Source organism: Gadus morhua, chromosome 3 (assembly GCF_902167405.1).
Source record: "Gadus morhua chromosome 3, gadMor3.0, whole genome shotgun sequence".
NCBI classification, from domain to species: Eukaryota; Metazoa; Chordata; class Actinopteri; order Gadiformes; family Gadidae; genus Gadus; species Gadus morhua.
Window position 1 is genome coordinate 13,069,327 of NC_044050.1, and position 15,649 is coordinate 13,084,975.

A 15,649-nucleotide genomic window follows, 5' to 3' on the forward strand; every position below is an offset into this window, starting at 1 on the left:
GTTTGGCTAATAAACTCGCCTCGACAAGAAATGACAAATTATGCAAATATCACTGAAGTAAATTCTTTCCAATTAAAAAACACCCGTTTTTCTTTTAATTTAATAATTGACACACAAAAAATAATCTACAAAAATACCAAATTAAGTTACTGTGAAATCCCCCCCTCCCCCCAAAGCAAAGGACGTCACCCGCTGCTCCAATAAAACCGCTCATGACAACCTGACCCGACCAGACAATAACACTCATTGGCTACATTTTGACAACGTTAAATTAAGTACACACACATACAGACATACACACAGCTGACCATGACACACCCTTCATTCAAACTAGCAAGGGAACAATCTTTGGCGCCATTCTTAGTAGTTAGTCAGTCAACCACACACTTTTAATGTGGAGTGGAAAAAAGTCCCGCAGTGGAACGGAGTCAACTACTTAGGGGAGCTTTCGGGTTCACAAAGTAAAAGTCCTCCCGGTGTTTACAGTCAACTATACAGACTTCCTTATTAGAACATTAGTACAACAAACACACAAACTGTCAAGGAGAACAGGCAAACGGACTGTTTTACTTTCTGACCTCGAAATTTCCAAATTTTCCTTGAAAGAATAAAAAGGTAACCAAAAAAAACGCAGGTGTGGTAAGAAATGGACGCAGGAAGAACAGGTTAGTTAACAGAGGTATTTAGCGGTGGCGTGAGGAGTCTCGTGGGAACAGACGACTCCCAGAAACATACTGACAGTTGAGTAGAGAGGTTGAAAGCCAGGCAACAACTTGCACTTTTGCATTGAGGAGCGTTTTACAGTCCTGCATAGTATTTGAACGGTTTACCATTTGAACAAACTAAGGCGTCGTGTTACATTGACATTTGAGAAGATTAACTTGATTAGCAGAGAACGAAAAGATCATACATTACGCACCCCAACCCAACCCCCCCCCCAAAAAAAAAAGAAAATTCAAGTACACTAAAAATACCAGCCTAATACTCGAGCCCATCTGTCCAAATCAGGGTTCTACGTTTCTATTCAAGTCTTGGTTGTGTCCAGGAAGGGTCCAGTGTGACTAACAGCACCGGGGGCGCAAGGGAGCCAGGCCCAGGCCAGACTCGCCCATAGCGAGAGGGGATACACTTTCTCACCCACTGCCATGAAAAGAAAATACATAATATTGCCTATATGTACACAAACACACAAATCTATCTCTTGTGTACACACACACACACACACACTTTGATCTCATTCACACACACAAACGCGCTTACATAAACACATATTATGTCCCTGTGTAAATTACAAATAATTTATCAATAATATTAATATATAAGATCATATAACAACTTAACAGTCATTTGTAGGAGCAGAAGTGACATCCAACAGTACATTTCTACAAACTTAAACAGTTTGCTCCACATCAGGGACATGAGGGGGAAAAAAAACAACCGTCTATTTTTTCTCCATTTCATTTTTTTGTCTTTTACTGCAAGAACATAAAGAATCCCGTAATTCCACAGAAGCTTAAATACAAGTAATATTACGTAGCGTACGACTAGTCTGCCGCCTAGCTCACAATCTTATGCCACAGTGATCAAGGTCGATTCATATGTAAACATGTCGACAAAAAAAAAAAAAAAAAAAAAGGCTGAACAAGACCTTTTTTTCTTTTCAAATTATTAGTTTCTTTCTTGCCGCTCTACTGGATAAACATAACAAAATAAAAAAAAGGCTTAAATTAGGTCTTGTCCATCATTGTCCTTGATAGTGAGATTATACCGATGCTTGCTCCTAGGTCCAAGATGAAGGGTCAGTGTACAACTAGATAAACCAGTCCATCACAGCGGCTGGCCGGCTCCCATTGGTGGACACCTGTGATGTCACCCAGCGGAGGGCCGGCTCCCATTGGTGGACACCTGTGATGTCTACCAGCAGGGGGCTGGATCCGGTGTGGACGAGTGGTCAGTGGGACTTCCTCTTCATGTCGCTCGCCTGGTTTTGGTTCGCATCTGTTGGCAGAAAATATAACGATAGTACATTTGTAGGTAGTGGCGGAACCCACGGCCCAGCGTCCCTCGTCTCCTTGGGGCTGTTCAACCGCGTGGCACGCGCCGCTGGAGGGGAGGTGAACCCTTCTCATGATACAGAACAGACACTGTAGCAACTGAAGCTACATAGGCACATTAGAACACACTCACACTGATGCATCTGTAAGACAGACAGAGACAGACAGACAGACAGAGAGTCAAGTAAAAGTGAAGTTACCTGAGAAAGCAAGTTGCAAGTGTGGAGGGAGAGCAGCCTGTGAGCCGGACTGGAGAGACTTATACAGTTCTGAGAATAGGGATGGAGGGAGAGAGAAATGAGGTTTAAATGGAGAAACGGCTTAAAAAGGGGAATTCGGGGTATGAAATAACCTGACATTTAGTACACTATTAAACCTATTCCAAACTCTCCCCCCTTCTGTTATTAGAGGGAGGTGAACTTCTCTGCATTTAAAACACGCATAAAAAAAATAGCCTGAATTAAATTGGTACTGTGTGAAATGACGCATCACATTCACCATTTTGTGTTATGCAACATTGCCCCTTAGAGAACAATGAAGAAAAACTAGGATTTATATGCATTCCTTATCTTACATTGCCATCATGAACACCTATTTCTACAAAGATCCTGGGATCTCTTCATGGATATGGTAGCAGAACCTAACATATCTGGATGACTTCAATTTAACAATACCAGAACCTACTACATTATTGATTCTACATTAGCGTTGAACCTGCCATGTGTTCTTTTCTTACTTCAGCCAATTACTCCACAAAAAAAGAAATAATCAGACCTAGAACGTTCATCAAGGACAAAAACGCTCCAAGCCACGAGTCAATCCACCCAGGGAATTTCCCTCAGGTTAATTCCTGTCCACCTTCGGCGCCCTGTAGCTCCAACTCCGGCCACTAGAGGCCGCTAATGGGAGCACTCACACGCCGCGTGCTTGAACGGCCACCTCAGGCTGAACGCTATTTACCCAGCAGCTCGTTCTGTGTGAGGGAGAATCCTGAGTTGGGGGCCCCGCCCAGGCCCCCGGGCACGCCGGGTGGGGCACTGAAGTTGAGCAGAGAGGGGAACTGGAAGGGCAGCGACACTGGGACCAGTCCTCCCAGCATGCCGTACCCCAGGGGCAGCGTGGGGGGGCTGCCCACCAGGCCGCCACCAGCCACCGACGACACCTGGGGGAAGGGAGAGTGGGGGAGAGTGGGAGGAACAGAGAGGGTGACTTCAGATGGTTATGACTGCAGCAGGACTAGTAATATTCGTAAAAAAACCTGAATAATAATATAAATACTAAACATGCAGACCAATAAATACATGCATATGATAATATCTAAACGGTATCACATTCGGTTTCCCTTTGGTCATCAGTCTGGCCTTTGCAGGGCAGAAATTTACTTTTAAATATGGACGGAGCCTTAGGTTGTTCAAAAATCTTCTGCCAATTGCTGATTCTGGTTTGAGGTAAAGCTCAAACATTGTAAGCCAAGAAAAGTCTTCCGTGCAGATTTCTAATATTGAGGATTGTTTTTCTGTCTATTTGGGAATAAAACTGATCTGATTGCTACACTTTCTCTGGGCAACTCCCATGTTTTTGAAAAGGCAAAAGGCTTTCAAATGGGTATTTTCAAGACGGATCTTCTGAGATAAATAGAATTTTAACTCGCAAGATCTGTAACGTGACAATATATTGAAAATCGTACTGATTTCAACAGTTTGTTCCTACGGAAAAATATGAAATATTCATTCAACAAATGTTTTCATTGTGATTCAATCGGCTGGATAAAAAAAAAAAAAAAAGTAAAACAAAAAATACTACCAGTGTAAACTTAAATCCCAGGCAAATCTATTCCCAATATGAGAACGTCTCTACTCTGCGTTCTCACCTGGGCCAAGTGGGAGGGGCTGGGCGTTCCAGAAACGACCCGTCCATTTCCTGCCTTGGAGCCCTGGCCGGCCCCGCCCCCAGTCCTCTGCCGCTGTCCGTGATTGGCCGAAACCGAAGAAGACGACGACGACGACGACGGGGAGGGGCTGTTGCCGGGGCGGATGGAGCCGGCCGTCATAGCTACCATGCTGTTATTGTTGTTGATCTTGTTGCTGGGGCTAGCGGTGGTGATGCTACCGCCGCTGACGCTGACCGCCTGGGTCTTCTGGCCCCCGGCAAAGCTGTAGCTCGCCTGGCCCAGCTTCGCCTGGACCCCCGCTGGGAGGCAGTAGGGGGGGCGGAATCCCTGAGCTTTCTGGGAGAACTGGTGCTGCTGGGCGGAGAGGATCTGCGGCTGGGAGAGGGAGAGGGAGAGGGAGGAGGAGGAGGAGGAGGAGGAGGAAGGGGGGGGGGCCGGGCTGGGCCCCGGCGGCCGGGGGGTGAGCTTGATGATGGAGGAGGAGGTGCTGCTGTGGGAGGACTTGGTGAGCGTGGCCTGCATGGGGGTGATGAAGTTGGACTGGTGGGGCTGGGGGTGGGGGTGGGGGTGGGGGTGGGGGTGGGGCTTGGCGAGGGCAGAGTGGGAGGAGAGTGAGGGGCTGGGGGGGTGGGCGGAGGAGGCCGAGGAGACGGCGGGGCAGTAGGACTGCAGGGTGGGCCGGGGGAGGGGGAGGGGGCTGGAGCGGGGCGGGGGGAGCATGCCGCCGCCGCCGCCGCCCATGGAGCCCCCGTTGCTACTGCTGCTGACAGCGGGGGGTTTGGCGCCGCTTTTGGCCATGCCCTGGGCCCCGCCGAGGGGTCCTGCGGGGCCCGAGTAGCCCTTCTGGTGCGGGGGCAGGAGGGGGGACGAGGTGGGCGGGGGCCGCTGTTTAGGAGGGGAGGGGGAGGGCTGGGGGTGGAGCTTGTTGACGCCGCCCATCATCACACTGGGCCTGCCGTGCGCCGCGGTCGCCACGGCGACGAGCCTCTGGTGCTGGCCCTGGCCGGGGGCCCCCGAGGGTAGCTTCATGGCGCCGTAGGAGCCGTCGCCGGGCTTGGGCGGCAGCGAGGCCCCGCCCCCCTGCAGCCGGCCCAGAGCCGAGGCGGAGGGGGAGGAGCCAGTGGAGGAGGTAGACGAGGAGGAGGAAGGGTTGTGGGCGGCGGCGGCGGAGGAGGAGGAGGAGGGCCCGCCGACCGGCGCGGCCGACTCCATCTTGACCAGGGAATGTTGCGGCGCGGCGGCGGCGGAGGAGGAGAAGGGGAGGTAGGAGGAGGCGGGGAGCTGCAGGGGCCCCAGCAGGCCCTTGGAGGCGCCGCCCAGCAGGGCCAGCGCGTGGGAGATGGAGTCCAGGGTGGGCGCCGACAGGTCCTCGTCCAGGGAGTCCGACAGGCAGATGGGCTCGGCCGAGGGCGGCATGGGCGGCCGGCGGCCGGCGGGGGGGGTCAGCGAGGTGGAGGCCCCCGGGGCGGAGGTCATGGGGAAGGCGGGGTTCTGGATCCAAAGGCCCTCCTGTGAACAGGACGGAGGCACGCGGCCGCGGGGTTAGAACCACCCTCCCTCTGGTCTCCGTCTTAAGAGAGACTACAGCTGCTATGTGTGGGTCTGGACAGACGCTACTCTAAAGGTGCGCTGCTCGATGCCCCGGTTCTTGCCGTAGAGTCAACGACCCGGGGTAGTGTAGTGTTGGCTGTGCTCAGAGCAGCAGAAAGAGAGAGCTCACCTTGGCTTTGGCCCTGGGCCCTGACAGCACTCTCCTCTTCACTCTGCAAGGACAAACAAACAGTCACATGACGGCCAGTTAGACATTGCACACTAGCATCGATTGTCATGTCGTCAGGCACCTGAAGACTCATCATTTACAGCGTTCACTACCACAATGAGCATTACTAAACACTTACAGGTTTCCAGTGAGGTGACTGTGCACCGTACGGCTCTCCTTCAACAGAATCCTACAAAGGGACGAAAGGAGACCGATCACTCATCATATATATATATATATATATATATATATATATATATATATATATATATATATATATATATATATATATATATATATATATATATATATATATATATATAGGCCACATTTTAATTGAACTTTTAAAAGGCTGATGCATTTGTCTCAAGACTCATGCTTAGACTGCACTCCAGTCCAGTTCAGGCCACATTCCATTATCGATGACGGGCACAACAGCCCCTTTACACAGAGGCGTCCTTGTAGGACGGCAATGATGATGGCCTTGTTGCTCCTACTTAGCAGGGCACGGATAGTCCTCTAGACTAGTCTACTAGCCGTGCCCGGGTTCACCCCAGGAGCGGACCCTTAATGAGCATTATGAGCGACGCCTCTGTGTGGGTGCTATGACGGCGCTTCTACTAATAAGCGTTCATTGCTTCCACACACATACTTGGACAGAGACGCAGACAGACAGACAGACAATGAGGAGGACATCGAGGGGACACGCCCCGGCAGACTGAGTGCGACGACGGGACGGACCTCGCCTGCATCCAGCCCTTAGGCCACAGTGGTTTGACCTCGTTCTCCATGAAGGCCTTGAGGTAGTCCTCTACAGAGAGCTGGGAAGGCTTCTCCAGCTCGTAGCAGCTTAGCTTCACACGCACCAGGCTGCAAAGAAGGTTCCTGCACACGCACACACACACACACACACACACACACAGACACACACACACACGTTAGCTTACGTTTTGAGGTTGTGACCCATTCAAAATGCAGTGTTTATTGCCAGGCTTGAGAGGGTTCATGCCCTCCAATGGGGGGCTGGTACCTGAGCTTGTCTTCCCAGATGAACTTCTTGCGGGGTCCCATCACCCTCTTGCCAGGCTTCTCCTCGTCCTCGTCCTCGGATCCGTTCCTCTCCACCTCCTCAGACTGCTGCCTGGAGGTCACACACGCACACTCGAACGATTAGACTCACACGCAAAAGACACATTCTGAAATACATGATCTTAAAAAAAAGCCAGAACCCTGTTGTATAAACCAGTCAAGGGACAAAGCCAAGGCGACTAACCAGGAAACTTTTTTTTTGGTTTGTCTTTGTTACTGAGTCTTACTTGGCAACCTTGGCCATGCAGTCCATGTTGTATCTGGCGATCTGCTCCGGCATCACGCTGCACACGGCCAGCTTCAGCTTGAGCAGTGGCGTCCGCAGGCGGTCGTCCTGAGAGGGGAGGAGACGGCCAGCCCCGTCATTAATTAATTAGGACAACAGAACTATCATCAGAATGAACACCACACACACACACACACACACACACACACACACACACACACACACACACACACACACACACACACACACACACACACACACACACACACACACACACACACACACACACACACACACACACGTTTGTTCCCCTCACGGCGCCTATGGAGAGGAGCTTCACTACTGGAGGTTAGCCACCCACTGCCACAAACACATTAATCAGCAGCACCTCTGGGAGCGAGCTCCGGAGGAACAACAATACCACCAGCCTCTGCGAACTAGAAATAGCACTGTCGAACCCACTCAACTGCCACGACACACACATACACACACCCTATGGCTTATCCCCGAGGTGCCAGTCCTAGCACTAGTTGACAGGTTGAGCTTCACCATTCACTTGCATTGGCTTTAGGAACATTCGTATTCCCATGGAAAACAACAAACCCCTCATGAATTTAGAGACAAAGAAATACATGGAGCGAGAACTAAAAAGAAAGGAGGAGCGAATGACATCAAGTACGGAAGAACAACACAAAGAAAGAAAGATCACGCGTTCCCTCATCTGAACCATCACTCTAGTCTCTGCTCTAAGGGCTTGTGACAACAACAATAACAACAACAACAATGACGACGACGACGACAACATCCTTATTAATAATTAGGTAGCAGTGGCCTTTTACAACCACTGACAGCCCTAATCTAGTATCAAGCAGTATCGTTTTTGTTGAGACCTCCCTGAAAATTCACAGTTTAGACGGTACACGACTGTATTTATGTTAAAAAATACGATAAATGTTGATTGTGAGGTAATTATGGCCTGTCTGAGATTTTCCAGCCTTCAATGCTGAGTGTATAATGCACAGTTTGCCTACTTGTACTGAGACAAGTCTCGCTGGGTTTGAATACTTATGGCACAAATCAATATTTTGAAATAAGCACTTTTCTTCCACTTTTCAGTTGAATCTTTAGTCTTTACTCTTTCTAAAACTAGCGGGTACAATTCTAAACAGCTTAGACTTCTAACATTTTTATGTGATATCAATTGTGGACATTGAACCTACCCCTAGCAGACACGCGTGACACTGGTGATCACACCTTTAGTTCCCCAATTCACAACGGTGTTATTAAGAGCGTGATAATCTGTTCAATGTCCAACATCGATCGAAATTGAAACACTTTCAAACTACATAAACTGCTCTTGAGATGCGTGACTAGTTTAATGTTGCCCCGCGGTAGCGCTGTGCTTTACACTTTACTTTCAGATTCGACGTCTGGGCATTCCTCGTTCATTATTTTAAAATCATAACGCTGGTTAACTCTGCCTACCCGCCCGCCATTATGCATGGGTGAACAAACCTATTTCAGTCTCAACTTTAATGCAACAGAAAACACTACATTTCGTACTATTCTATTATTATCCTGTTTCAAAACCAGCCCAAAACACCCAACATACACAACATGATAAAAACTAAATACATAAGATGTCCTTCAGTAGAAAGAAGAGCATCTGTATTTTCCATGGTATCAAGGCAGACCTTCATGATCTCCAGACACCCTGGTCTGCCGCCCTACCGCGACCCCCCCGGCGCCGGCTCTAACCTACTGCGGGCTCGGGAGGCTGCCGCTCCCCGTGTGCACCCAGGTGTTGACCCACCTGTATGTTGAGCGTGAGCTTCTTCAGGCGCTTCAGCAGGGCCTCCTTGTTGCAGGGAACAAAGGCCTCCATGTGGGAATAGATGGCGGAGCGCACCTCGGGAGGCTGCTCCTGCACCTGGAGCTCAATGCTGGAGGGGCAGAGGGGGGGGGGGGGGGGAATGATCAGAACATCATAGGGTGGAAGATGGGGGAAATAAAGTGGGGAAGGGGTGTTGAAAAAATAACCCTTCCCTTTCTACCCCCTCGCTATGCGTCTCCGCCACTGAGGGATGTTGGGGAACACACCTGGGATGGAGCTATGATAACCCTGTGTTGGCACATGCGATGGACAGGCCAGATGGGTTCCCTGAAACCATCAGGAGAAGAGACGCCCTGATGGGTCAGGAAGGAGCCTGGGGCGGCCTCATCTGAATGCTCTCATAAAGAGGCAGGCGCCGGCAAACAACACCCATATTTTCAATCACTAATAGCGAACTGGTTAAGACGCCATTATTTGTAACAAGATTACACTCAAAAAAATACCTCTTAAATCTTACCTACGGCAGACAACAACCGTCTAAACGCTAGAAAGTCATATGTGGAAAAGACGAGGGAGCCAATGCTAGCCAGCCAGCAGAGCTAATGCTAGCCAGCAACAGAGCAAATGCCAGAGAGAGTGTGAGCGACGAAGAGATGGAGAGAGGGAGAGGGGGGAGGCGGGAGGGCAGAGGTAGTGGGAGGATAGAAGAGGAGCTGGTTGAGGTGTTGTTGACTCACTCAAGCAGGATGTTGTTCATGTCCAGCGTGAAGAACTTCTTCCTGCCCTCCTGGTCGAACTGACGAGAAGCCTGGGAGGTGGAGCACACACACAGTCAGCATGCTTCTCCCACACACACACACACACACACACACACACTGTCCTCACAGACCCTCCCCTCATGCACATACGCACGCACCCTCTCCCTACTCCCACACACACACACACACACACATAAAAAAACATTCTTGTCTCACAGAAACTCTCACACACACAATTAGCCCACTCACCCCTCTGAGGTCCTCGATGCGTTTGATGAGCGGCGCAGGAAGTCCTTCAGGTAGCGGGGGCGGAGAGAACACGCCCCCCCCGCCGCTCAGCCCCCGCCCCGGGCCCGCCCCCAGGCCTCCTCCCCCGGCCGCCGGCGCCTTGGAGCCGCCGACTCCCATGAGGCCGTTCTCCCTGGCCCCGGCGTGCTGCGGCGCGGCGTCCAGGAGGCCGAAGTCCAGGTCTCCCAGGAGGTCCTGCAGCTCCTTCTCATTGGCCGAGCCCAGCAGGGACATCACGGCCGGGTCGGCGGTGAGGTCCGCCAGCGAGAGGTCGCCGGGGGCTGCGTTGCCGTGGAGATGGGCGGCGTTTGCCGAGGCGGCGGCGGCCGAGGCCAGCGAGTGGTTGGGCTTGGCGGCGAGGTGGGGGTGGGGGTGAGCGGAGGGCGGGGTGTGATGAGCAGAGGGGTTCCTCTTCCTCATCTCGTCCTTCTCGCGGTTAAAGCGGCGGATCATGGCCGCCAGGCACAGGGAGTCCTTCATCAGCTTCTTCCTCTTCTTCTTCTCGGGCCGGTGGAGGCCCAGAGCCATCACCCTGTGCGACACAAACAGAACCACACTCGGGTCAGTTTAACGGGTAGCTGTGACCGGAGAACCCTGAGCTTCAAAATAAAAGCCCTCCTGTGTGTCTATACAAATGGCGCAGATCCGACGAGTCACTGACTGATGGGACACGTGAAGATGCACATGTCGACACCCCCGTCCCGGGAGGGCGGAGCTTAATCAAAAGCCCAGTGACATTGACCTCCGCTGATGGAAGTACACTGACATGACCCTGAATAACATTCAAACAGTGCTGTTTATACGACACACACACACACACACACACAGTTGAGAGCCAATGCTATTTCAGGGCACTTCTTTCAGGAGCTCTGCGTGTTCGCCGGCATAAAGCGAGCGATCAGCCAATCGGAGCGCGGCTAATGGGGTCTTTATGACTGCCCTGGATGACAGATATACAAGGCCTCTGCCACCAGGCCCGGACTTACCCGGGACCACCAGGTGGTGCATCTGTCAACGACGCCAACGAGAGAACCAAGAGGGTCCTTGTCTCGGACAGAGTGTCGGCTCTCACGGTGTGCAGCAGCACACGAAGCAGGCCCAAAATACTTGTTTTTCCCATAAAACCACCTTTCACATGAGATCACGCAGGCCCTAAAAGCGTTGTTTTTTTCCCCCCCCCGTGTGAATCGAGCAGAATAGAAGAGCCGGGTTTTCAAACCAATGGCAGCAGCCACCTTTGGCACCCGTTTTGATACAGCAGACGGTGTGGTGCCTCCGACAGCCGCCAATCAAATTATGAATGATCAAAGCAGATGCCTCCTACGCTTTGTCCCAGCCTAATATCCTGCTAAACCTCGGAGCGAATTATAAATGCCAGATATGCCTTTTCAGATTATCTGGGGGAAAAGGCAATGCATTACTCGGAATTCCCATGGAAAAAGGGTTTCATTATTGTCGACCGAATGGAGAATAAAGATAAAAATATGCTGTTCATTGTCAAGCTCCATGTTGTTTAACCTTTATAAGAATCCTTTGCCCTTAGATCGGCTCAAGTTCACACACACACACACACACACACACACACACACACACACACACACACACACACACACACACACACACACACACACACACACACACACACACACACACACACACACACACACACACACACACACACACACACACTTTTCTTAACATTTAACAAAGCAGAGAGTGTTGGAGCAGTGGTGCCTTTGACAGAACAAACAGAATCATCCCGCCCGCAATCCCAGTCTGTGCTCACAACAATAACACACTGTGGACCGTAGGCAAATAGTAAGCAGGCGCCTTCCTCACCCCTGCTTCGGCACTCTGTTCTTCCTGGGTTTACTCTCCTCGGCCACGTCTCCCGCCGTCTTCTTCCGCCGCTGGATCTCCTGCTCGGTGCCGTCGTTCAGCTTCTGAAGCAGAACCAGCGTTAACGTCAAGAAACACCACAGCGACTTGGTGTCTGCTAAGAGACCGGCTGACGTTACAGAACAGGTGTGCAACGCAGGCAAACACTCACACACACAATAATGGCGATTGTGTGTGTGTGAATTCCTGTGTTGGATACCTGCCTGTATGTGTCAAGTGCCACACGTGATTTAGAGAACATAAAAGCACAAAAATATAAAAAAAAAACGATATATATTCTTTTCCTGGAACTAGACAGCTGCGGTTGAGGTATACTTTAGGATCCTCCTCCTAACCTGCTTTGTGGAACAGGACAGGTCCCAGGCTAATACTACTGGGCCGATAGAGAACCACACAGTGTTGGTATCATGGCAGCCACTGGAGGCTGGCCAGCCCTTGCATACATTCTGGAGAAAAATAATAATCACAGCCCCTCCCTCCAGGCCGCCCTCCAAAGCCACCAAAAACAGACTAGCCCTCTGTGTTATGTTAATCATACTGTTAATGTTAGGTTAACGCTGGTGATGTAGTTTTATCTTACTTGGCCACAATACATTTATTAACACTTGCTATAGCCTTGCTTTGTCTGGGTGTTGATAATCACTGCAGTGCAGACGTACATCTCAAGCATGGACCCAACATCGACAGCATGATTTGCTTTGGGATCAGGTTAATCCTGTTTATCCCTACCGCGCCCTTCGCATCTTTGGCCCCCTGGGGCCCACCAGCCTGTTGTGGGCCCAGCCCTGCCTCCCTGTTGTGTTCGAGGCCCTCACCTTGTTCCCCTCCTCCCCTTCGGACTCCGAGGCGGCTCTGAACTGCAGGGTACCCGTGTTGATGTAGAACCCGCCCAGCTTGGTGGTCAGGGAAGCTGGCACCAGCTCGTCATACTGGAACCATGGAACACACAACCACAACACGGCTCAACACGGGTTGCTTGCTAGTTATTCTGTTACCGCAAAAAATAAAATCAACGTTAAACAGAAGAATGACATGGACACTTCAGCTCCAGAAACACGTCAGCCCCAAGCATTCGCTTGATACATACATTCCAACCTTTGGTTCTCGCAGTAGGACATGTTTACACGGTCAGAGAGACTCTCGGATCACGTGTGTCAGTACTGTGAGAGCGGGCCTCCCGTTCCACGCAAGAACAAAATACGTTACTCTTTACTCGTACTAAAAGGCGAAACCACAACGTGTAGCCTTCTGTGAACCAAAGAGACCTTCGGACACATGTACCCTCGGACATAAGATGAATACAAACCCTAACAACAAGAGCATATGGACCTATAGTAGCCAGAGGGAGCGTTGATAGACATAACCATGCACTGCTGATGATACCACGGGAAACAAAGATAATAGCCCTTATTACATGTTATATACACATAAACACACCTGTATGTGTGTTTACGGTAGTATGTGCGTGCCCCAGGTATACACCCTTATGTTGCCAAGGAGGCCCTAGCCTACACTCACAGCCTCCGAGTTGTCTATGAAGGGGTCAGTCTCGTCGTAGCCAAAGCCGATGTCGATCAGGTCCTGCATCCGATCCTTCCTCTTCTTCCCAGTGTTGCCCTGGAGATCAGCCAGGAGAGGTTCACATGAGCACTGAACACACAGCCTTCTGATGAGGGCGTCACACAATCAGGGCTCTCCACACTACTTGCCCCACTATTTGCCCTTCCACCTGGGCCATTGGACAATTCTTTATTTACACAATTGGCAACCTTACTTTTTTGCAGAACCAGAATTAAACAATAACATTAGGCCGATTGAATCATTTACCTTCACCTACCATGAGTTTTCCCCGAGTTCATTAAAATACAACAATGTGGAGCAATTGATGTTATGAAGCAACCACATTTAAACGGCATTTCCAGAAAATACATACATATTTGTTTTCAAACTTTTTGGCCATTGACTCCATCTTCAGCCGGTCCGTCTCGTCGTCATTGAAGGGGTCATTGGGGTCGATCACAGGGGTGGGGGGCTCGATGGGGGGCTTGCTCTTAACCTAGGAAACATTATTTAAAATACAATTATTGGGTGCACAAATGCTGCCAGAAAAATGTGCCTCATAAAAACACCCCCCCCCCCCCCCCCCAATCAAATAATACACAAAAAACTAAAAATCCTGTTAAAAGTAGCCTATTTTAACATTTCAAACATTCTGCCCATAAATAAATAAAAACTTGAGCAGATATTCTGTGTTTCTAAACTTGACTTGAAATGTAAATAAACAATTATAGATAATATGCGCATATTATATACATCACAACAAGTCCATAATCTGACATCATACAATACTATGGCTGTGACATTTGCCTCATTCCCATGTTACATCCTGGTATTTCCATCCAGCTCGCCAGTCTATCACCCGCAGCCAGAGGGCCAAACTGCATGTGGCATTTTCAAGTGCTGTAATGGCTGTGTGACTAGGCTGTTGCTGGGCAAGTCGGTGGATAAGACACAGGTACCAGCACAAGATAAGCTTTATCTTGTCGTTTGAGAGAGCGCTGGTCCCCAACTAACGAGCGAACAATCTTTGGGCTGAAGTTGCGGTACTTAACAGTATGCAGAGTGTAGGACCGTACGAATGACTGAACCGTGGGTCTTTTGTTTAAAATGCCATGAATGGTCATTTGAACCACGCTAGTTCATGGAAGGACAAGGTGGACTTCCCCTTAGTAAGCGATGACATGTCCTTCGCAGTTAACAAGGCAATCAAATAAACTCGCACACACATTTCGCCCCGTCTTATCGACCAGTAGCCTTACCTGGAGATTTTTAATGAGTTCCCCGTAATTAAACTCTACCGACGACTGGTCATTGGGCTCCGACAGAGACAGATCCAATCGCACTGTAATCTTTTTCGCTTCTGTCGCGTCCCTGTTGCCAGTTTTGCCGAAACGACCACTGCCACCATCTGCCCCGGTCGCTGTCGCGTCGACCTCCCCGTCTCCATCAAAGTTGATGTCGGCCGCATCCTCCAAGCGGCGTTTCCTAGAATCCGTTGCTAATCCAGCTGCGAAGGTCGAGAGGGTGACAAATTGTACTTTTCTCGGTTCGGCCATTTGGATGAGCTGCCTGCCTAAACCTCTCTCCGGACAGACAGCGCGAGCTTTTCGCGAAACTACTCCAAATTGATGACTTGAAGAATGTTTCACGACGCTGCAGCGGCTGCTTAGAGTCTGTACATGCGTAAGGAGCTCACCCGCACCATGCAATTTGAGTTAAAGGAGGTGTGATGGCCTGGGAAAAGTTGTTTTTTAGTAGCTACTTGCATCCTCAAATTGCTATGGGACCGAGGCATTCAGAGGAGCCATCTTGGATTTCGGGAGTAAATAAAATATCAGAGGGAGGTCACTGGGCCTGCGCGTACGGCCCGAGCGGAAGCAGCGTGAGAAAGTGGGGTCAGCATGTCCAATCACAGCCTGCCCCATTCCTAAACCCGCCTCTGTCACAACAGGCGTTAATAAGACAATCATAAGATGGTACTATTATTATGACCTTTATTAAAGATATGGCTGGAGGAAGGACAATTATGAAGTGCAGCGTCTACAGGACGTTCACTTAGGAACATAGCTACAATTCCCTTTCGGTCGCAAAAAAGAAGCTACGCTTTTATGAAATGCCATTCTCCCACTTTCTATTGAGGAAAAATGCTGAATTGTGGGTTTTGCCACAATAGCAGAATCAAATCCCAAGCGGAAGCAGACAGTCATGATTGGCTCTTTCGGCTCCCCACCCAAAGCCTGCAGACTATAATTAAACTAACACCTAGCCCACCTGTTGATTGCGTTTTGGTT

At 50.0% G+C, this 15,649-nt stretch overlaps 1 protein-coding gene across 3 annotated transcripts; it reads right to left on the reverse strand.

Moving 5' to 3' along the window:
- Nucleotides 1–72: 72 nt before the first annotated feature.
- Nucleotides 73–15,202, reverse strand: ubn2a (ubinuclein 2a). Of its 3 annotated transcripts, none has more exons than XM_030350666.1 (17): nt 14,618–15,202; nt 13,732–13,854; nt 13,317–13,415; nt 12,614–12,727; nt 11,739–11,839; nt 9,861–10,431; nt 9,591–9,661; nt 8,833–8,962; nt 7,021–7,127; nt 6,735–6,845; nt 6,446–6,589; nt 5,844–5,894; nt 5,666–5,708; nt 3,925–5,454; nt 3,015–3,216; nt 2,255–2,323; nt 73–1,998 (listed from the first exon to the last, which is right to left on the reverse strand). In XM_030350666.1, the coding sequence occupies exons 1-17, from the start codon at nt 14,912–14,914 to the stop codon at nt 1,952–1,954; spliced, it is 3,810 nt and encodes a 1,269-aa protein (XP_030206526.1). In that variant the 5' UTR covers nt 14,915–15,202; the 3' UTR covers nt 73–1,951. The 3 variants fall into 3 exon arrangements, with proteins under 3 accessions (XP_030206526.1, XP_030206525.1, XP_030206527.1); XM_030350665.1 differs by having other exon boundaries at nt 11,739–11,842; XM_030350667.1 differs by lacking the exon at nt 13,317–13,415 and having other exon boundaries at nt 11,739–11,842.
- Between the last annotated feature and the right edge of the window lie 447 nt (nt 15,203–15,649).